The 24,784-nt window shown below is 42.3% G+C and overlaps 1 protein-coding gene across 14 annotated transcripts in view; it reads right to left on the reverse strand.

Moving 5' to 3' along the window:
- The window catches only part of MICAL2 (microtubule associated monooxygenase, calponin and LIM domain containing 2), a 255,023-nt gene that overhangs the window by 172,804 nt on the left and 57,435 nt on the right, over positions 1–24,784 (reverse strand). For all 14 annotated transcript variants that reach the window (XM_073658276.1, XM_073658278.1, XM_073658281.1 and 11 more), the window contains exon 2: positions 11,303–11,645. In XM_073658276.1, the coding sequence (XP_073514377.1) occupies positions 11,303–11,566 (264 nt within the window). In that variant the 5' untranslated portion in view covers positions 11,567–11,645. The remainder of the gene's footprint in view (positions 1–11,302; positions 11,646–24,784) is intronic.

Below are 24,784 nucleotides of genomic sequence, written 5' to 3' on the forward strand. Positions count from 1 at the left end.
TACTATAATACTGCTCCTCATGTACAAGAATATAACTACTATAATACTGCACCCTATGTACAAGAATATAACTACTATAATACTGCTCCTCTGTACAATATAACTACTATAATACTGCCTCCTATGTACAAGAATATAACTACTATAATACTGCCCCTATATTCAAGAATATAACTACTATAATACTGCTCCTATGTACAAAAATATAACTACTATAATACTGCTCCCTATGTACAAGAATATAACTACTATAATACTGCCCCCTATGTACAAGAATATAATTACTATAATACTGCTCCTCATGTACAAGAATATAACTACTATAATACTGATCCTCATGTACAAGAATATAACTACTATAATACTTCTCCTATGTACAAGAATATAACTACTATAATACTGCCCCCTATGTACAAGAATATAACTACTATAATACTGCCCTCTATGTACAAGAATATAACTACTATAATACTGCCTCCTATGTACAAGAATATAACTACTATAATACTGCTCCTATGTACAAGAATATAACTACTATAATACTGCCTCCTATGTACAAGAATATAACTACTATAATACTTCTCCTATGTACAAGAATATAACTACTATAATACTGCCCTCTATGTACAATAATATAACTACTGTAATACTGCCCTCTATGTACAAGAATATAACTACTATAATACTGCTCCTATGTACAAGAATATAACGACTATAATACTGCCCCTATGTACAAGAATATAACTACTATAATACTGCTCCTATGTACAAGAATATAACTACTATAATACTGCCCCTATGTACAAGAATATAACTACTATAATACTGCTTCTATGTACAAGAATATAACTACTATAATACAGCCCCTATAGGAATGCTTGTATATTATTCTATACATCTCTGGCTTCAGTTTCTTTGTTGTGCTCTATAACACACCTCAGTCTCTGACACTTTGTATCGGGTGTCACAGCTGCAGAGATCTTGGCTCACATTCTCTGGGAATGAAATCTAAAGCTTCTAAATAATTCTACAACAAATGACCGGCAGCTGCCTAAATCCTCAGCAACCAGCACTGATTCTGCGCTGCACCTCCATCGTCTGGTGATTCTCTGTGTGGTCTCCTGACATCAATCTTCATTCCACAAATATAAATGAAACTGTTTAAAATAAGTAAAACTGGGAAACCATCGGCGATTACTCCCCACATGTGAAAAATACGACTTAATTAGATTATATGTAACAGAGGGAAAGCCGGAGCTCAGGAACTTAGATCCGCGCCAGACGAGCTGAGAAATGGTGCTAAGTAATAGATGGCAACACTATGAATACTGTTACCATAACAAATTCATAATGAATCTGATGAGTCCTGGAGTCATCCTTTCAAATATGGACACTTATGGCTGGCTCAGGAATAGTCACCCACAGTTCCACGATACCTGAATAGTAAATCGTCATAGTTATGCAGTAATACTGTACATTCTCCATATTGCTATCCTAACATGTGGCACTGCGGACTATAAGCACTGTATGAATTACTCTGAAACACTGCAGCCGAGAAAAAGATTCTTCCTTTCTATCTGTATTGACACGTCTCTCCTTACTTGTTTATAGAAAAAAAGTCATGATGTAGAAGTCATGGAGCAGCTCCTTCTTCCTTCCTAAATTGATTGACAGGTCTCTCCTTATTTGTTATAGAAGTCATGGGGCAGCTCCTTCTTCCTTCCTGACTTGACCGATAGCTCTTTCCTTATTCGTTGCAGAAATAATGGAGCAATTCCTTCTTCCTTCCTTACTTGATTGACAGATCTCTCCTTTTTTCTTTATACATAAACATCGGTCAATCCAACCCTGGAAGAGGTCAGCAGGGTCCTGTGTCATTTGCTGGGCTGCTTGCTGTCATTTTGATAGAATCACTGTTTTCTCTGCTGCAGATCTAGCAGAGCTCTGAATGCTGAGCCCTGTGTAACCCCACCCACAGCACTGATAGAAAGCTGCCAATCAGTGGTGGAGGCGTGGCTGGACCAGGAGACACGAGACACCTAGTCCTGTAGTGATAATCTCCTGCTGATAAAACATTTATTTTATTGAAACAGCAAAACACAGCCTAGTAAGTGACACATCGCTGGAATCAGGGTTTCAGCCCCTCCATCAGAGTGCTCTCAAATTAAATAGCAAAAACCTGTTGAGGAGGCACCAGGGATGCCAAAAGAAAGGAGGAGGTTCACAGCGTGCTGGTCCGGTTCCCAAGGACTACTGATGTGGCAGCTGGACCAGGGCCATCTATATATTTTTGTTCAACTCTAGTTATTTGTACATTGTACTACAATAAGTGTACCACCTGGAGGTAGGTGGTGCCAGATGAAGGAGCCTGATGAAGGTGCCAGAGGAAGGGGCCAGAGGAAGGTGCCAGAGGAAGGAGGCAGAGGAAGGTGCCAGATGAAGGTACCATACAAGGCACTATCCAAATGTAGATGCCTATATAATGGATGTATAGTATATTTGCAGGAGAATCTGATCATTGTATCAGGCGATTATTTTGCGCTGACATTGGGGATTACCAGACAGAAGCCTCTTTGTTTAATCGGAGCTCAAACTGAATGAGACGCATGATAATATTTTTGATCCAGTCAATCCAATCCTTTGAGGAGCCAGAGAAGTCGACAATATTTGTATTGTTCTGCTCCGGCTACATGAATGTCAATGGGAGCGGGGGTGCAACGAGTTTTTCTGAGCTCGCACCGGTGGCTCGTGTCCTTGTCGACATCTGAGGGAATTAGCTCAAGGCGTTCTTAGATCTGCCGGGAGATTTCACAGAAACATTGTTTCTCCCATGAAATATTAATTCCAGAAGTTTGTTTTGTTCCAAGACACACAAAAGCTCCAGTCATTAGATGGTGATTTTCACCCCACGCGCCCCATTTGTCTAATATGAATATATGGGAATTGTAAAGCTTGGCTTTCCAGCAATTCCTAAAATATTTGGGGTAATGAATTTGGGAATGAGGGGGGGGGTTGTGCGAAGAGCGATTAGGGGAACAACAATGAACGAAGAGGATGAGAAAATGGGATCAAGAAAGGGTATAGACTCTATAGTGGCAGCTCACACATCTGCTATAGGGTCCATAGAGATGGGGCCGCCCAGTCCTATTTGGTCCTAATCCCAACTTGGTGGAGAAACCGTGGGCAGGATTTTCCTCTCCATAAAAACTGCATTGCTAGCAAACATGGGGTCGAGAATTGGCCAAAGGGTCATGGAAAGAGCAAACCAACACCAGACCACCTCGACTGCATTGTAAAACCCAGCACTATATGGGGCCAGCTGTGACTTGCTATAGGGCCCGCTATCTTTTATGAACACCACTGGGCTTTGGTGATTTGTCGGACAGGTTAGACAGGTTGTACAGGAACATGACGAGGTTAAAGTTACACCTGGGAACCTTCACAGACTGCAGAAAGTGAACATGTTCCTACTGTTAGACGGGCTGTGGGATTGACCCTGTTGTTCACATTTGTGAGGGCCCTGTGGCTAGGAACTAGGGAGAATTTGGCTACAACTAAGGGGGTCTACAGCTTGCACTTATGTGTCAATTATGGGCTTCATACATATCATCATTGCTGATTGTAGAATAGGTGTATTTAAAGGGTTATTTACAAAATCGCAAGCTATCCCCTATCCCTAGTAACTTATGGTAAAACTTTGGGAATCTGACCTCTGGGATTCCCATCAATCTTGGGACTCTGGACTTCTTGAATGGACTGGAGGTGCTCATGCTCGACCTCCACTCCATTCATTATTGATGGGACTGCCGAAGAAAGTGGAATACAGCAGTCCTCCATTTTCCACAGTCCCATAGAGTGTTTGTAGAGGTTGAGCATGTGCACCTCCACTTCATTCTGCACAGCCCAGGTTCTGGGGTCCACAGCCCTGTTCTCAGGATCGCTGGGGGTCCCATCGGTCAGACCACGAGAGATCAGAAAATTCTTCAATATCCGATAGGGAAAACTTTATGATTTTGAGAATAAAACTTTCAGTCCCACCCTGAAATACCTCATCCCCCCTTGAGAATATCCCACACCGGCCAGAATTGTTTCCCAAATTATCAGGCTAATTGTGGAAAATTTGGGACAACTATGTTGTGTATGTCAGGTGGAGAGCAGCTACTATGAATGACCATGGATGTCAGACAGATCACCCCTGTTTCAGAAACCCAAAAAAGGGTTTGGAGCACTCTGGAAAAGGAAATAAGTGATGACCACACAGAGCAGCATCTGGCAGAACGTACCCCGCATTGTAGTATTCCCTACACCGAAAAGTCCCAGGCAAGACAGCACAGTCCGTGTGGGGGTGGGAAGTGACAACTGCTCAGATGGAGTCACTAGGTAGATGGAGGTGTCGGAAGAGAAGATGCAGTATGTGAATTAGGTATATCACATTCATTCCCTCTCTGTTCTCTATTCTTCCCCTATCACTAGTGTACTCGCCCGAGCATCTCAGTACTCGAGATGCTCGGAGCTCGCCGAGTACTTTCGAAATGCTTGGGCGGGAGCTCGGTTCCCCGTCCTGCATGTTTGGCGCTATTTAGAGCACCAATCATGCAGGGATTGTCTGCCACTCACTGTAATGTCACAACCATGGTGGTTGTGGCATTACAGTGATTGCCCAAATCGATGGGAACAGTGCTCACAGTGAAACATGAAAAGCCGGCAATTCATCAGCTTCATACATCAGTACCCGACAATTTAGAACAGAAAGAATAGAGCATCACACATAGATTAGATAGATAGAAACATGTCAGTCACATATATAATAAGTACAGTGACAGTGTTGGTTACTATACTTGTTATTTAGTGTTAAAATAAAGGATTTATTAAAAAAAAAAAAATAATAGTGTTTTCATGCACCCGTCTCTTTAAAAAAGCCGGCCGGCAATTCATCAGCAGCATACATCGGTACCCGACAATTTAGAACAGAAAGAATAGAGCATCACACATAGATTAGATAGATAGAAACATGTCAGTCACATATATAATAAGTACAGGGACAGTGTTGGTTACTGTACTTGTAATTTAGTGTTAAAATAAAGGATTTATTAAAAAAAAAATTGGCGTAGGGTTCCCTATAATTTTAGTCTCTAGTGGAGATTAAGCAGACGGCTGGGGCAGATGTTTGAAGCCTGGCAAGGGGGTAATACCCACGGAGCTTCCCAGGCTACTAATATCAGCCCCCAGCTGAATACCTAGGCTTTACTAGCTATTAAAATGGGGGACCTGCCAAAAAAATGACGTGGGGTCCCCCCTATTTTAATAGCTAGCAAAGGCTAGGTATTCAGCTGGGGGCTGATATTAATAGCCCAGGAAGGGTGCCATGAATATTGGCCCCCTCCCAGGCTAGAAACACCAGTCGTCAGCCGCCCCAGAAATGGCGCATCCATAGGATGAGCCAATTCTGGCACTTAGCCTCGCTCTTCCCACTGTCCTGTAGCGGTGGCAGTGGGGTAATAGGGCAGGGGTTGATGTCAGCTTATAATGCCAGCTGACATCAAGCCCAGGTTAGTAATGGAGAGGCGTCTATAAGACATCCCCATTACTAAACCACAAACACCCAGAATAAAGTCCTTTAATTGAAATAAACACACAATTCTTTAATGTTATAAATTAAACAATACTTACCATCAAGCCCATTCCAGCTGAAGCCAACGATCTCCTGCAATAAAAATAAAATAATAAACTGCCTCATCCTTACCTTTCCATGGTTCCCAGGACAGCTCCAGCTCTGCTACATTCACATGACAGGCTGGATCGCAGTCGAAAGCTACCATCCAGCTTGCCATGCCGCAGACACTGAGAAGCGCAGGCATGGTTGCGCTCCTCAGTGTCTGGCTGTGACGGCTTCCAGATGAGCCGAGTTCATGTCCAATGAACTCAGCTCACCTCATGCACGTCACTGACAGCGTGGGAGAAATTTTCCTGCGCATGCGGTGAGCGTGAGAGAGTTCATTGAACTCAGCTCACCTCATGCGCGTCACTGACAGCGTGGGAAAATTCTCCTGCGCTCACGGCAAGCGCAGGAGAATTTTCCCACACTGTCAGTGACGTGCATGAGGTGAGCTGAGTTCATTGGACATGAACTCGGCTCATCTGGATGCCGTCACAGCCAGACACTGAGGAGCGCAAGCATGCCTGCGCTTCTCAGTGTCTACGGCATGGCAAGCTGGATGGCAGCTTTCGGCTGCGATCCAGCCTGTCATGTGAATGTAGCAGAGCTGGAGCCGTCCTGGGAACCATGGAAAGGTAAGGATGAGGTTGGTTTATTATTTTATTTTTATTTCAGAAGATCGTTGGCTTCAGCTGGAATGGGCGTGATGGTAAATATGGTTTAATTTAGAACATTAAAGAATTGTGTGTTTATTTCAATTAAAGGAATTTATTCTGGGTGTTTGTGGTTTTTTTTAACTTTGACTATGGGGTTAGTAATGGGGGTGTCTTATAGATGCCTCTCCATTACTAACCTGGGCTTGATGTCAGCTGGCATTATAAGCTGACATCAACCCCTGCCCTATTACCCCACTGCCACCGCTACAGGGCAGTGGGAAGAGCGAGGCCAAGTGCCGGAATTGGTGCATCCTATGGATGCGCCATTTCTGGGGCGGCTGACCGCTGGTGTTTCTAGCCTGGGAGGGGGCCAATATTCATGGCACCCTTCCTGGGCTATTAATATCAGCCCCCAGCTGTCTGCCTAGCCTTTGCGAGCTATTAAAATAGGGGGGACCCCACGTCATTTTTTTTGGGGTCCCCCATTTTAATAGCTAGTAAAGGCTAGGTATTCAGCTGGGGGCTGATATTAGTAGCCTGGGAAGCTCCGTGGGTATTACCCCCTTCCCAGGCTTCAAACATCTGCCCCAGCCGTCTGCTTAACCTCCGCTAGAGACTAAAATTACGGGGAACCCCACGCCAATTTTTTTTTTAATAAATCCTTTATTTTAACACTAAATAACAAGTATAGTAACCAACACTGTCCCTGTACTTATTATATATGTGACTGACATGTTTCTATCTATCTAATCTATGTGTGATGCTCTATTCTTGCTGTTCTAAATTGTCGGGTATCGGTGTATGCCGCTGATGAATTGCTGGCCGGCTTTTTTAAAGAAACGGGTGCATGAAAATTGGAGGGCACTAGTGTGTTCCAAGTGCCCTGCTGTGTTTTTCATGCACCCTCCTATATACCCTGCCTGCCTGTCTCCCTATATATTCTGCCTGCCTGACGTTTAATTGAGCACTGTTCCCATCGATTTGGGCAATTTTTGACCTTCTGCAGACCGCCGGGGGGAACCACCAGAAAAATGCTCGAGTTTCCCATAGACTTACATTGGTCTCGTTGCTCGGGTCGAGTACCCGAGTATTCCAATGTGCTCGACCCGAGCTTCGAGCACCCGAGCATTTTAGTGCTCGCTCATTGCTACCTATCACCTGTTGACAACTGTATTTATAAACCATTTATCTCAAAGCTTCCTCTTTTCTCCATCTCTGACAGAAGCAGAGAAAAGGAAGTTTAGCTTCCAGGGATTAAGCTGAGGATGAAGAATGTTCTTTAGAGAACACACAAAGGTATTTGGAGTAAACTCTTCGCTCCACTTGATAAAGTGACAACGAGGTGATGAGTTTTGGTAATCGCTGACACACCGTCCTAGGCGGACGAGTACGGACCGATCCCCCAGAATTAATTTGTGCCCCCTTCCCCTCTTTAACCAATTTATCTCCCCCCCATAAACTCTAATGGAGAAGGCAGGCCTGGGTGATGACTCACGGGTAAGAAATGCATGTTTAACGCTGGAGCGAAAGTAGAAAAATATTGTGAAATTTACAAACATTCTTGGAATCTCGGCATAGCAGGATATGGAGATCCTCTGATTGGCGACTGATGGACTTTAGACTTAAAAGGAAGTGAAGATGATAATCTGACGACTGATAGATGTACAGTTTGTTCTGGGGATTATATAACTTTGCACGATATGCAGGGGCGTGTGCCCCCAGGTACTGGGTGCCAGGAGGGCACCAACATCTCACTTTGCTGTAGAATTTATATACAGGGCTACAATGTAATTGTTTGTCCTGGATAAAGGGAAGCCAAGCTACAACTCTAATATGTTTTAAAGTTCCTATTGATTAGGACCATAGATAGGGGCCCCGAGTGCATGATCCGTATTATGTAAAACTGTGGGCGCTGTCTGCAAAATCCATAGTCCTGCAAAATCCACTGTCTGCTAAATCCATAGTCCTGCAAAATCCGCTGTCTGCAAAATCCATAGTCCTGCAAAATCCGCTGTCTGCAAAATCCATAGTCCTGCAAAATCCGCTGTCTGCAAAATCCATAGTCCTGCAAAATCCGCTGTCTGCTAAATCCATAGTCCTGCAAAATCCGCTGTCTGCAAAATCCATAGTCCTGCAAAATCCGCTGTCTGCAAAATCCATAGTCCTGCAAAATCCACTGTCTGCTAAATCCATAGTCCTGCAAAATCCATAGTCCTGCAAAATCCATAGTCCTGCAAAATCCATAGTCCTGCAAAATCCATAGTCCTGCAAAATCCATAGTCCTGCAAAACCCGCTGTCTGTAAAATCCATAGTCCTGAAAAATCCGCTGTCTGCAAAATCCATAGTCCTGCAAAATCCGCTGTCTGCAAAATCCATAGTCCTGCAAAATCCACAGTCCTGCAAAACCAGCTGTCTGCCAAATCCATAGTCCTGCAAAATCCACTGTCTGCAAAATCCATAGTCCTGCAAAATGCACTGTCTGCAAAATCCATATTCCTGCAAAATCTGCTGTCTGCAAAATCCAGAGTCCTGCAACATCCGCTGTCTGCAAAATCCATACTATCCAAGGGATGGTATGTAAATTCACTGATACAAGTGAATGCCTTGTAATGAAGAAAAGTATCCAATTCCTTCACATCATCAAGATCTCTTCTTGCTGTTAGGGACTGGAAACGGTCCTGTTTATATTCAGAGGCTGAAAACAGAATGTGTGCTACAATTGTGTGCAGTCTACACAATCCCCTGTGAGATAATCTTTCTGGACTCCAGACTGATACATTTCACTTGCACTGATACACTGTAGCGAACTATCCAGACAAGGGACACATTTCTACTGCTGATGGATTTACAAACTTACAGCTGTGAGAAGTATTAGATCATTAAAGGGATTCTGTCAGCACAAATTGACTATAAAAACAAAGCACAGGCGTTCGGTGCTCGCGTGGCGCAGCTGATCAGTGCAGGGCACCTTCCCACCTACTTGTTTTCCATTTATCTCTGCCATTCTCTGATTGCTAGAAAGTCAGAGCTGTCAATCAAGGAAGAGAAGGGCGGAGATTGATGGAAAACAAGTAGGTGGGAAGGTGCATTGAACTGCTCAGCTTGGTTTGCACAGTCATTTTGTGCTTACAGACTCCCTTTAAAGGGAATCTATCAGCAGGTTTTTGATTTGAGAGCAGCATGATGTAGAGGCTGAGGCCCTGATTCCAGCGATGTGTCACTTGCTGGTCTGCATGCTGTCATTTTGATACAATCACTGTTTTCTCTGCTGCAGATCTAGCAAAGCTATGAATGCGGAGCTGTGTATAACCCCGCCCACAACAATGATAAAACGCTGCCAATCAGTGGTGGAGGCGTGGCTGGACCAGGAGACATGAGACACCTAGTCCGGTAGTGATAATCTCCTGCTGATAAAACACTAATTTTATTGAAATAGCAAAACACAGCCTATTAAGTGATACATCGCTTGAATCAGGGTCTCAGCCCCTACATCATAGTGCTCTCAAATTACATATCAATAACCTGCTGGCAGATTCTCTCTAAAAGTATTTAGCTTCTAGACAAACACAACAATGTCACTGTTCACTGGCAGCAAGCCGAGGTCTTGAAGACAAAGTGAAAAAAATGGTGCCGAGGTCTCTTTGTTAAAGTCACTTTTTACTCTTGTGCTCCTTAAACCTCAAAGGGTAAAGACTTTAATCCTACTATCCCGTCCTCTTCAGCCCAAGTTCTGACACAAGTGTCCACCTGTCACACACTGAGCGTCCAGGAAAGAAACTATACGGTCAAGTGTTTAATCCACGAGCAGATGAGGACGATAACCAAGAGCAATTCGAGCTGGCACTGCCTTCACCTGTGACAACTTTTTTGGGGACTTCACGAAGTGAACACTTCTTGGTAACGATGCTACCAATAGCAATGAGCAAATACCCTGACATTTATTTTAGGCAGATTCGATCAAATCGAGACAGCAGATTTGATCAGGTCCAAATAAAATTGGTCTGAAATAAAAGTGACTGCCGTGAAACACATTTATTATGTTCTGAGGTCTCTCCAGAATATTAAATGGAAGGGAGGGAAAGGGTTACAAATTAAAAGACAAGAACAAAAAACATATTATACTCACCTGTGTTAGAGTGCACTCAGACGGCCGTATAAGTAGGAGTTAGATCAAAACGCAACGCTAGGACTGGCCGGCGGCTCTCCCGACCTGAGTGGGACAGCAGCATAGAAACACATAAAGCTGTCACACTTAAGTGGGTAGAGCCGCCGGCCAGTCCAAGCATTGCGTTCCGATCTCACCTCGACTTATACAGGAAATCACCTTACTCGTTAGGCCGCCGCAGCTCTCTGGTCATCCCCCCGGGTCTTCAGTTCTTTTGCTGTCACTTGGGGGGCAACACACATCATTGAAAAGTGCTACAACCCATTTGACTGCGTGGACCTCATAGCTGGAAGAACCAAAAACCCGGAGGCAGACAGGGGAGCAAAGGCGTAAAGACTCAGCTCAGGGCCTAGGACAGGTGAGACTAATGTATTTTTTTTTTTTTTTTAACTCCTTCAGGGCCATCGAATAAAACGCACCACATTGGCTGGTCCCCATTTTGTTGGATTCTTGAAAATCAAATTGCCCAAAAATTTGGGATTCACCAGAATTCAAAATTTTTCAAAAAATTTGGAACAAATTTGATTTGTTACAGATCGATTTTCTAATTTCTAGCTGCCAATCATGCTAGTTTATATGGAAACCAGGCTAATGACAGTGGTTTACAACTTAAAATAGCGAGAACAAGCGCTCTATAAAGTAAATGAAAACTCCCATCCAGCTACCATAACCCTCATCATTTGATAGGTGAGTCCAATAAATGCTGAATTCTGCTGCTATTATAGGACAGGTCAGCCCGCTTCCTTGCTGAATTATATGGAGGTGCCTATAGAGAGGGGACATCCTATGGAGGATCACACCGCTACCTCACGCGTTTCACTTACCTTCGTCCCTAAGCATGCCTTCCCTTTCTTGTACTCCTTCTGGCTGTACCGTTTATCCAGCTTGTTCCATAAGGCTTTGGCTTTCCAGCTGGTCACCTTGGACTTGAGTTTGCTGTAGAAATGCCGATAGTCCTTGGGATCAAGATCAAGCTGCCGAGTGAGGATGTTAAAGGCCTGCAGGGTTCCTTTACATGTCGTGGCCTGGATAAAGTTTTCAAAGAGCTGTCCGGCTTGTCCATGCTTGTCGCCATCATTCTCCCCCATAATTCAGGTTGTCAGCGGTCGGGTCTATAGGACACTACATAAGGCGGGAAATGTCTTGGTCTGGCCTTGTTTGTAACACCTGCAATGAGGAAGATCACATGTAAGATAGGAATCTGCAGTGAACTTTCAAGAACTACATTTTACTATTGCTTTATAGTGATTGTGGCTCCATTTTTCTGATACAGAGCTTCAATGCCCGTATATAAACACTAGAGGGCGCTAATTGCATACAGACTCATCATTACATTCAACGTCTAAACAGTATGCAGTTAGCGCCCTCTAGTGGTGGCTGCATGTACACTGTGTGTTATCTTTGAACTTGAAGTCATTGCAGGAGATACGGAAATCTAAATTAGAAAAAAAAAGAGTTAATATAGATAGAGGGATGGATAGATATAGGGATGGATAGATGGATAGATAGATAGTAATATAGAGGGATATATAGAAGGATGGATAGATAGATAGATAGAGAGATAGATAGAGAGATAGATGGACTGATCGAGGGATGGATCGATAGAGGGATGGATCGATAGAGGGATGGATCGATAGAGGGATGGATCGATAGAAGGATGGATCGATAGACGGATGGATCGATAGAAGGATGGATCGATAGAGGGATGGATAGATAAAGGGACGGATAGATAGAGGAAAGGATAAATAGAGGGATGGATCGATAGAGGAATGGATAGATAGAGGGATGGATAGATAGAGGGATGGATAGATAGAGGGATACATAGAGGGATAGATAGAGGGATGGATAGATATTATTATTATTATAGATAAATGGATGAATAGAGGGATGCATGGATGATAAATGGATGGATAGATAGTTAGAAAGATGGATAGATATGAGATAGATAGATATTAGTTAAACAGATATGAGATAAACAGAGAGAAAGAGAAAGAAAAAAGGAAAGAAAGAAAGAGAAAAGAAAGAAAAAGAAATGGATGGATAGAGAGGTAGAAAGATAGATGTTCTTACTATGGTCTCCAAATTATAGTTCAGATCCACAAGTAAAGAGCGAAGTAGCTGACTCAGAAAACACAGGGAGGAAACCAAATTAGGACAAAAATCTTGGTTACCCCACAGAGAAAAAGTATTAGACTTCCCAGGCAGGAAGAAGGTTATTTGGGTCTGACTGTGGATTAATACATCCTCCCGAATACTAACAGCCAAAGCTAGACGCACTACCGGCAGCTTAACTGCTGGAAGGACAACAAAGGCTCCTCTACCAGCGCTCAAACACTTAAGGCTCCATCTCTTTTACAACTTTTAAGAAAACAAAAAGAAAACTTCCTCCTATCACACAGAAATGTTTCTCTGTAGAAATTCTACTGAGATATATTTGTTTTATCCATTTCTGGGGAAGCTGGGTGACAACCATTATAGCTGCTGTTACTGCTCCCAGGGGGAGTTCAGTCATCTATTCCAGACTCACAAAAGGCAAATATGACTTATTATACAATATGGAAAGTATGATGTTTTGCTGCATAAGAATATGCCATTCAGAAGAGTAGGAAAGCTGGGTGACACCCCTCCATATCAGCTGTAATTGTGCCGGTCCTCCCTTATGTGAAATAACAAGCGGGCCCTGCATGCCGAGTACAGAGTAACTGTGGCACCTGCTTTATTATAGGGTCCATTAAAATATCCTCTCTGATGTGGGAAAATGTTTCTGGCTTTGGAAGAACGTCTGGTAAAAATGAAGACAAAAAAAGCCAAAAGTAAAAAATAAAAAAACAGAGTTGACTTATTTAGGACGCCTCCCAGGCCAGACGTTCCAAACCACAATTAGACACTCCTTGCGAAAACAGAACATGGCAACCACGGCAAACTTCTGCTTTTCTCCCTCAGCTCTCATGGTTTCTCAAGACAGAAAACTGGCATCACAGGATTTATTCCTGAGCACACAAAATTCTCTTTTTTTTTTTAGTTAACTTTTATGGCAGGATGAAGCACAAGTGAATGTTGAAAGTTAATTCACCTATAACACAGCAACGATTCAGATTCTCAATCTATCTATCTACTTCAAAAAAGGAAGGTAGCACTATAGATTTAGATGCAAAAAAAATAATAATAATTTAGTTATTTAGTTTAGTTTATGTGGCCACATTTTTGCTCAGAATAGCAGAGTCTTTTCCTAGCAGTGTATTCAGTGAACGAACTACATATAAGTAGATGCATCAATACAAGTAATTACGACAAGGTCATTATGCAATTAGTCTAAACATTATATCTATCTCAGATCTATTTATACATCTGCATATGTATCTCTTATCCTTCTCATATCTTTTACAGTATATCTATGTACTGTATCTATCAAATATTTATCTCTAGCGGTCTTGTATTTATCTCATATCTATCTCTCATATCTATCTACCCACCAACCCATCCATACACCCATCTACCCACCAACCCATCCATACACCCATCTACCCACCTATCCATCCATCCATCGATCTACCCATTCATCCATCCATCTACGCATCCATCCGCACACCCATCCACACACCCGCCCATCCATACATACATCTACCCATCCATCCATCCATCCATGCATCTATCCATCCTCCACCCACCCACCTACCCATCCACCCACCCATCTATCCATCCACCCATCCATCGATCTACCCAGCCATCAATCTACCTACCCATCCATCTATCCATCCATCCCTCCACCCATCTACCCATCCATCTACCTATCCATCCGCCCATCCATGCATCTACCCATTTATCCATCCACCTTTCCATCCATCTACGCATCCATCCATCGATCTACCCATCCATCAATCTACCCACCCACCCATCCATCTATCCATCCATCCATCCATCCACCCATTTCCCATCCATCCACACATCTACCTATTCATACACCATCCATCCATCTATCCACCCATCCATTCACCCATTCATCCACCCATCCATCCACCCATACATCTACCTATTCATCCACCCATCCATCCATCTACCCATCCATCCATCCATCCATCCATCCATCCATCCATCATCTATCTATATATTATATATCATTTAAAAACATTGGCAATGCTCCAGCACTGTTAATTAATTTTGGAGTGCTGCCAATTTTTTTACCACTCTTTTGGATTGTTATGTATGTAGGGGTTTTTGGTGACACCCTTAGCGGCTTTGCACCCATTAAAGTTTGCTTTTTTCTGTCTATCCATCTACAGTATCTATTGTTATTATGCTTACTTATATATATATAATCCCTTCATATTTACAGCTATCTGCTGTACGGTTCCTGTGAGACTAAGTAACAAGGGATCAGAAAATGAAATGACATACAGTTAGGTCCATATATAATTGGACAGAGACAACATTTTTCTAATTTTGGTTCTAGACATTACCACAATGAATTTTAAACAAAACAATTCAGATGCAGTTGAAGTTCAGACTTTCAGCTTTCATTTGAGGGTATCCACATTAAAATTGGATGAAGGGTTTAGGAGTTTCAGCTCCTTAACATGTGCCACCCTGTTTTTAAAGGGACCAAAAGTAATTGGACAATTGACTCCAAGGCTATTTCATGGACAGGTGTGGGCAATCCCTTCGTTATGTCATTCTCAATTAAGTAGATAAAAGGCCTGGAGTTGATTTGAGGTGCGGTGCTTGCATTTGGAAGGTTTTGCTGTGAAGTAAACATGCAGTCAAAGGAGCTCTCCATGCAGGTGAAACAAGCCATCCTTAAGCAGCAAAAACAGAAAAAACCCATCCAAGAAATTGCTACATTATTAGGAGTGGCAAAATCTACAGTTTGGTACATCCTGAGAAAGAAAGAAAGCACTGGTGAACTCATCAATGCAAAAAGACCTGGGCGCCCCCACAGAAGACAACAGTGGTGGATGATCGCAGAATAATCTCCATCGTGAAGAGAAACCGCTTCACAGCAGCCAACCAAGTGAACAACACTCACCAGGAGGTAGGCGTATCAATATCCAAATCTACCATAAAGAGAAGACTGCATGAAAGTAAATACAGAGGGTTCACTGCACGGTGTAAGCCACTCATAAGCATCAAGAATAAAAAGGCTAGACTGGACTTTGCTAAAAAACATCTAAAAAAGCCAGCACAGTTCTGGAAGAACATTCTTTGGACAGATGAAACCAAGATCAACCTCTACCAGAATGATGGAAAGAGAAAAGTATGGTGAAGGCGTGGTACAGCTCATGATCCAAAGCATACCACATCATCTGTAAAACACGGCGGAGGCAGTGTGATGGCTTGGGCATGCATGGCTGCCAGTGGCACTGGGTCACTAGTGTTTATTGATGATGTGACACAGGACAGAAGCAGCCGAATTAATTCTGATGTATTCAGAGTCATACTGTGTGCTCAGATCCAACCAAATGCAGCCAAACTGATTGGTCGTCGTTTCAGACTACAGATGGACAATGACCCAAAACATAAAGCCAAAGCAACCCAGGAGTTTATTAAAGGAAAGAAGTGGAATATTCTTGAATGGCCAAGTCAGTCACCTGATCTCAACCCAATTGAGCATGCATTTCACTTGTTAAAGACTAAACTTCAGACAGAAAGGCCCACAAACAAACAGCAACTGAAAACCACCGCAGTGAAGGCCTGGCAGAGCATCAAAAAGGAGGAAACACAGCGTCTGGTGATGTCCATGAGTTCAAGACTTCAGGCAGTCATTGCCAACAAAGGGTTTTCAACCAAGTACTAGAAATGAACATTTTATTTACAATTATTTAATCTGTCCAATTACTTTTGGTCCCTTTAAAAACAGGGTGGCACATGTTAAGGAGCTGAAACTCCTAAACCCTTCATCCAATTTTAATGTGGATACCCTCAAATGAAAGCTGAAAGTCTGAACTTCAACTGCATCTGAATTGTTTTGTTTAAAATTCATTGTGGTAATGTCTAGAACCAAAATTAGAAAAATGTTGTCTCTGTCCAAATATATATGGACCTAACTGTACACTGCTAAATACAAGATATATATGAAGGTGTCTCCTCCATCCTGTACACACAAGTAAAGCCCAGGCTGATCCGCAGCAGAGGCTTCATGCCGAGCGTCCTTGTAAGATCCAGCGCTGTTATTCCAGGACTTTATAAATAAGCTCACAACCTGCAGAGAACATTGTGTCCTGAAGGTACAGAGAATTTCCAAATTCTCCGAGCTGCCTTAATACAAATGTTGTGGCTTTGAGATGTGCAGACACAAGAGGGGGGACATCTATTATCCACCTTGGTGGCTTCGGACAGGCAGATGTAGCAGAGGTCATGTCCTCATACACAACTTTATAGTATGTTACCAGCTATCAGTTATAATGCTTCCTGGAGCAATAGTCAGACACGGGGTCATATGGGGCGGTTTCCAGATAAATGCATAATATATCACTAAAAGGACTGTGTCACATTGTAACTTATCATCCAGCTTTCCCAGACTCCTTACTAGTCATAGTGTTCGGACCCTCACATATAGATGAAAGCCACTTCATCACCCCCTTACTTGCTAACATTGCAATTCCTCTACAAAGATGGGGGGAAAGTCCGGGACTAAACAGGGCTGAGCCCTCTCTCTGTAAGTGCACCCTAGCAGCCGCATGTCTTTTATGGATATAGACATCGTCGGTGGCATTTTATTTACTTAATTCAATTATTCTGGGCCAATAAATAATTTTGAAATTGGGTTTCATTAAAAATGTTAGACAAGTTATCTTTCACAGATCTCTATACTTCAATTCACATTGAAGTTAGGCTGCAGAATGAGTTAACTAAGAATCCCTCAGTGAACTTCTGACAGCAACAGTTATAGCCATTATCCCTTCTCCTAACTTCTCTGTTGATTTTTGACCTCAGTTCAACATTGATGTGGTCATAATCAGAAAATAGGAGCTCAGGAGAAGAGATAAGAGCTATAAAGCCAAAAGGCATTTGATTTTTTACAATGGTTGGGAGACAAAATGTATTGGTGTGAATATAAACCCTTGCTTATACTCTCCAGATCTCATCCTTCCCGTGAGCGCAGCCTGCACATCGTGATAATATCTGCCTTGCCATAAAGCCATAAGGAGCTCACTAATGGATTCTCAGTTAACTCATTCTGCTGCCAGCAATGTAAAGAGAAGCACAAAGCCCTGTTATAGTTAATCTGTCCAAATTTTTTTTTTTTTGAAATTCAATTGCAAAATGATTTTTCACCCAGAATACACGCAATTATGAAAAATAAATAAATGTCCTCAAAGGTGTCCATATCTTTAAAGATATTGAGAAGCTGTCAAAAAAGATGCAAACATGTCGAAGAATGATTAATTGTAACGTCTGAACATTGAGATCATCCATCAGACATGTTTGTACCAAACCATGAAGACTTCCAGGAGCCGGGAGACATGGAAGGTGTTGGATTGTGCTGAGTGTGTGTATGGGGCTGATGTTCTCCAGACATATTCTGGATAAGATTCAGCGAGGTCTGTTTCTATGTACGGTCTCTGAACCATGGGCTGTAAATATGACTTTATTATCTGCTCCAACAGATTCTATATATAACGCAGGGATCCTGTGCAATATAACAGAAATCCCCCGAAACCTGCCTTCACTCTTCTAATTAATGGGTTACAGAGCAATAGACTGGAGATGTAGCGCGGCTCCGATCATTCCAGATTCTATTACACATAAAGATTTCTGGATTTATGTAAATAAATATTCATTGTAGTATAAACATTCTGATATATTTGGTGTTTCAATTCCTCAGCAATTCCAAGATCAATGAGAACAATGGGACCATTTCACTAAAAGCTGATGCCGGAAATAACGTAAAACTATTTGAAATATTACAATATTTTTACTCAACTTTTAGTTGCTCAAAAGTGAAGTAAATTAAGGGAGAAATGTACTCCAGTCTCAGATGTCTTATGACAGCACACGGCAAACTACAGAAGTCCCAAATTCACACATGCCTCTTAATGAATCTGGCACATGTTACTCCAACTAATTTTAGGTTATATAAAGTAAAAGCTGGGTGGATCTTTATGGGAAAAGCTGGGTTGATAGCAATGTATATAGGAAAGCTAGGTGGATAGTGATGTGTATGAGAAAGGCTAGGTGGAAAGTGATGTATATGGGAAAAGCTGGGTGGACGGTGATGTCTATGAGAAAAGCTGGGTGGATAGCAATGCATATGGAGAATGATGGATGAATGGATGGATAGTGATGTGTATGGGGAAAGCTCGGTGGATAATGATGTACAGTGGTGGCCAAAAGTATTGGCACCCCTGCAATTCTGTCAGATAATACTCAGTTTCTTCCTGAAAATGATTGCAATCACAAATTCTTTGGTATTATTCTCTTCATTTAATTTGCTTGCAAGGAAAAAACACAAAAGAGAATGAAGCAAAAATCAAATCATTGATCATTTAACACAAAACTCCAAAAATGGGCCAGACAAAAGTATTGGCACCCTCAGCCTAATACTTGGTTGCACAACCTTTAGCCAAAATAACTGCGAACAACCGCTTCCCGTAACCATCAATGAGTTTCTTACAATGCTCTGCTGGAATTGTAGACCATTCTTCTTTGGCAAACTGCTCCAGGTCCCTGATATTTGAAGGGTGCCTTCTCCAAACTGCCATTGTGAGATCTCTCCACAGGTTTTCTATGGGATTCAAGTCTTGACTCATTGCTGGCCACCTTAGAAGTCTCCAGTGCTTTCTCTCAAACCATTTTATAGTGTTTTTGGAAGTGTGTTTTGGGTCATTGTCCTGCTGGAAGACCCATGACCTCTGAGGGAGACCCAGCTTTCTCACACTGGGCCCTACATTATGCTGCAAAATTTGTTGGTAGTCTTCAGACTTCATAATGCCATGAACACGGTCAAGCAGTCCAGTGCTAGTGCTAGAGGCAGCAAAGCAACCCCAAAACATCAGGGAACCTCCGCCATGTTTGACTGTAGGGACCGTGTTCTTTTCTTTGAATGCCTCTTTTTTTTCCCTGTACACTCTATGTTGATGCTTTTCCCAAAAAGCTCTACTTTTGTCTCATCTGACCAGAGAACATTCTTCCAAAACGTTTTAGGCTTTCTCAGGTAAGTTTTGGCAAACTCCAGCCTGGCTTTTTTATGTCTCAGGGTAAGAAGTGGGGTCTTCCTGGGTATCCTACCATACCGTCCCTTTTCATTCAGACGCCGACGGATAGTACGGGTTGACACTGTTGTACCCTTGGACTGCAGGGCAGCTTGAACTTGTTTGGATGTTAGTCGAGATTCTTTATCCAACATCCGCACAATCTTGCGTTGAAATCTCTCGTCAATTTTTCTTTTCCGTCCACATCTAGGGAGGTTAGCCACAGTGCCATGGGCTTTACACTTCTTGATGACACTGCGCACGGAAGACACAGGAACATTCAGGTCTTTGGAGATGGACTTGTAGCCTTGAGATTGCTCATGCTTCCTCACAATTTGGTTTCTCAAGTCCTCAGACAGTTCTTTGGTCTTCTTTCTTTTCTCCATGCTCAATGTGGTACACACAAGGACACAGGACAGAGGTTGAGTAAACTTTAATCCATGTTAACTGGCTGCAAGTGTGATTTAGTTATTGCCAACACCTGTTAGGTGCCACAGGTAAGTTACAGGTGCTGTTAATTACACGAATTAGAGAAGCATCACATGATTTTTCAAACAGTGCCAATACTTTTGTCCACCCCCTTTTTTAGGTTTGGTTTGGAATTATATCCAATTTGGATTTAGGACAATTCTTTTTGTGTTTTGTCATTGAAGACAAATTAAATGAAGATAATAATACCAAAGAATTTGTGATTGCAAACATTTTCAGGAAGAAACTGAGTATTATCTGACAGAATTGCAGGGGTGCCAATACTTTTGGCCACCACTGTATGTGAGAAAGCTAGGTGGGTAGTAATGTATATTGGAAAGCTGTGTGGACAGTGACATATATGAATGATGGCAGGTGGATAGTGATTGCATGGGAAAGCTGGGTGGATGGTGATGAATATGGGGAAAGCTGGGTGGATAGTGATGTATACGGGGAAAGCTGGGTGGATAGCAATATATATAGGAGAGCTGGATGGATAGTGATGTGCATGGGAAAGTTGGGTGGATAGCAATGTATATAGGAGAGCTGGATGGATAGTGATGTGTATGGGAAATCTGGATGGATAGTGATGTGTATGGGAAAGCTAGGTGGATGGTGATTATATGGAGAAAGCTGGGTGGATAGTGATATATATGGGGATAGCTGGGTGGATAGTGATGTGTGTGTGAAAGCTAGGTGGATGGTGATGTATATGGGGAAATCTGGGTAGATAGTGATGTATATGGGGAAAGCTTGGTGGATAGTGATGGATATAGGGAAAGCTGGATGGATTGCAATCTATACGGGAAAGCTGGCTAGGTACTGATGTGTATGGGAAAACTGAGTGGACAGCAATGTATATATGAAAGCTGGAAGGATAATGATGTGTATGAGAAAAGTTAGGTGGAAAGTGATGTACATGGGAAAAGCTGGGTGGATAGCGATGTCTATGGAGACTATTAAGCTACAGTATATAGAAAAAATACAATTCCCTGCAGTTATATGCATACAGCAATGTATTTGATATCGATATTACTAAGCACCAAAAATTAAATCTGAAGTAAAACATTCCCGTGATTAGTCTGTAATTCTCACAGTCCCCACTAGATACTTAATGTAGTTTTCCATAGCAGAAGAAATTGCCCCGTTAAGAGAACGAAGATGTTACGGTCAAATAAAAGGTACAATCTGCACAGGTGTCTGCAGATCTTTTTTGTCCTGCTATGATAACTGATTGCTGCTGGATCTGTTTCAATCGGATGATTACTGGACATGTGAACGTCGCCTTGCGTTCTCATTCACAGACAGCAAGCAGAGATTTTGCATATGATGAGAAATTGGAACACAGAGTCTATTAGGTGTAGAACTTTTCATGAATATGTTGAATACACTTACATAAAGCCATTGGATCTGTCCCATATTTTATTTCAAGGTATAGCTCTGATCATACGGAGTTTCCTGGCACATGAATGAAATGCAAGCACTACAGTGATGACTGACACACAGGCTGGGTAGTAGAGGATAATAATATTAAGTGTACAGGTGTTGCCTAGGACAGCAATATTGATGACCTAACCATAGGATACATCATCAATATCATATCGGTGGATGTCCGACCTCCGACACTCCTATCACATGCTGCTGAATATGCGCTGAGCTGCAGTACCCAAGTAAGAGCACTGCACAGTATTACAAGCTCTGCTGTTCCAGCACTGTACGCTGTGTACTTCTGGCCGCTCCTGCTAATAGATGATTGGTGGAGGTACCAGATGTCGGACCCCCAGCAATCTGATATTGATGACCTAGGTCATGAGGATTATAGTCCCGGACAATCCCATTAAGAAATGTCTATCAATGCTGATAAAAAATGGGTGTCCCTTAGGATCTGTTACCACGTAGGTGACTCATGAATGATAATTGGGGGTCATAATTTTAATTTTGAGGTGAAATGTTCTTTATCAATCAGTGATAGGTGTCATGAGTTGTATGAGCAGAACAAGGTGAACGCAGTTCAGACTTCACTCGCTTTGATCCCGAATCCTTGATCTGTCTTGTTTAGATTTGGCAGGAAACATTATTACATAGTAATCTGCAGGAATTGTGCAGGTCAGGAGAAGAATATTATTTTCACATTGTGTCTCGGGATTCTTCATATTTTGTTTCCAGTGGATCTGTATTTCCAGATAAATTCCTGTGTTATTGGCTTGTAGCTTAGAGAATAAAATGTATCACAGACAAAACAAATATAAACTCACTGGGAACCATTAATCTCTCTGAGGCAGGTTTAAATGGGATTTCCACTTTAGACAACCCCTGTCCGGTAGCTGCTTTCCCCAGTTAGAAGGTGATTACAGGGGTCCTAGTGCTGCGACTTCTTACAATATTATATGGAATCCATGTGATACAATGGTGGACCCTTGTTACTGATCATTGCCCGGTATAAACATGCCGTCGATCAGACGACAACGCTGTTTTATTGGCTGATTTTCTTGCTCATTCAGGCCCTTAAATCACTATTGTGGGCAGCACACCACCCCATGGTGCCAACAATATACAAACTGAATGAGGACAGAACAATTTTATTCCCTATCAGTCTATCCCCATACAGTTTGCTTCCTCCAGTATGAACAGGTGAGAAATGAGCCTAATTGCACTTTAAAAGATACATAATACTGCACAAATAACAGTGTCCCACAGTGATGATGTAAAAGTGCCATACAGTGAACGCATAATGGGGCCAAAAAGGTCCTGTATAATAGTATCTATATAGCAGTACCTATATAGCAGTGTCATATACTGAAGACATAATGGTGCTATAAAGTACCTATAGTATATAATAGTTTAATACAGCACCTATATCTGCAAAAACTCTTATTGTTGCTCTTATTCATTCTCGTCTGGACTACTGCAACTCTCTACTAATCGGTCTCTCTCTAACAAAACTTTCTCCTCTCCAATCTGCACTGAATGCAACAGCCAGGGTCGTACTTCTGCCCAGCCGCTACACCGATGCTTCCACCCTGTGCCAGTCATTGCAATGGTTACCCATTCGCTACAGAGTATAATACAAACTCATCTATTTCACCCACAAGGCTCTCCACAGTTCTGCAACACCCTACCTCTCCTCACTCATCTCTGTCTATCACCCTACCGGTCCTCTGTACAGTGCCACACTTCCCAACATCTTCTCCCTCATCTCCGTCTATCACCTTACCCGTCTTCTCTACAGTGCTACACCGCCAAACATCTTCTCCCTCATCTTTGTCTATCACCCTACCCATCCTCTCCATAGTGCTACACTGCCCCACATCTCCTCCTCATCTCTGGCTATCACCCTACCTGTGCTCTTTGTTCTGTAACTGATCTAAGACTAACATTCTCCATAATCTGAACCTCACACCTCCGTTTCCTAGACTTCTCTCGAGCTGCGCAAGTTTTCTGGAATGCACTACCCCGGATAATCCGACTGATACCTAGCCCACATATTTTTAAGCATGTTCTAAAAACACATCTCTTTAGACAGGCCTATCACCTCACTTTACTAATCTAATTTGTTCCTCAGAATCTGGTCCCTCCTACTCATCCGTCTCCACATCCTCCATCCTCCATGCACCCAATAGCACTTGGAAACTGTAGTTAGGCAGATGCTGGCTGATGACCGGATCATGCAGCTTTATTTATTATAAAGACGGATGGACCATAGATGATCAGCACTTTTTACCTATTGTGTCACCCCCTAATTCCTTATAGACTGTATCTTGCAAGCAGGACTCTCACTCCTCCTGTAACTGTTGAACTCTGTGTTACTTTGTATTGTCTTTATTGTCTGTACATATCCCGCTTAATTGTAAAGTGCTGCAGATTATGATGACTCTATAGAAATAAAATGATTATATACACTGAGATACAGTTAAGACATAACAGTGCCATAGAGTTCCTGTATAATAGTTCAGCACAGTACTTATATAGCCGTGCCATATACTGAAGACATAATGGTGCCAGAAAGTATCGACAGTAAATAATACTTCAATACAGTGAGATACATAGTGGTGCCATAAAGTGCCTGTATAATAGTTCAGTACAGCATCTATTTCTTGAACATAAAAGAATACCATAATCTTGAACACTTAAGAGTGCCATACACTGCTCAAATAACAGTGCCATACACTGCTCAAATAACAGTGCCATGCAATAAATACATAAAGTGCTATACCGAAAACACTTATCAATGTTTTTGTGTCCAGCCAGGTACAACTATGCAGCTGGGGGCTGGAATCCGCAGCGCAGGGAGGCCCAAGCTTTCTGGGCCACCCCCGCTGCAAATTGCAGTCCGCAGCCACCCCGGAAAATGGCGCGTTCATAGAAGCGCCATCTTCTGGCGCTGTACCCAACTCATCCAGGGCCCTGATGCGGTGGCTCACTGGGTAATAAAGGGGTTAGGGCCAGCTTGGCATTATCAGCTGGCCCTAAGCCCAAAATTCATGGGGTCACTCCAATATTAGACATGACCACCATGAATTTCTAGTAAAGTATTTAAAAAAAACACAACACCCAGAAAAAAGTCCTTTAATTGAAATAAACACACAATTCTTTATTGTTCTAAATTAAACCATACTTACCGTCACGCCCATTCCAGCTGAAGCCAACGAT

This window comes from Phyllobates terribilis, unplaced genomic scaffold (assembly GCF_046119375.1).
Source record: "Phyllobates terribilis strain yellow unplaced genomic scaffold, ASM4611937v1 Scaffold_13__5_contigs__length_258822181, whole genome shotgun sequence".
NCBI lineage: Eukaryota > Metazoa > Chordata > Amphibia > Anura > Dendrobatidae > Phyllobates > Phyllobates terribilis.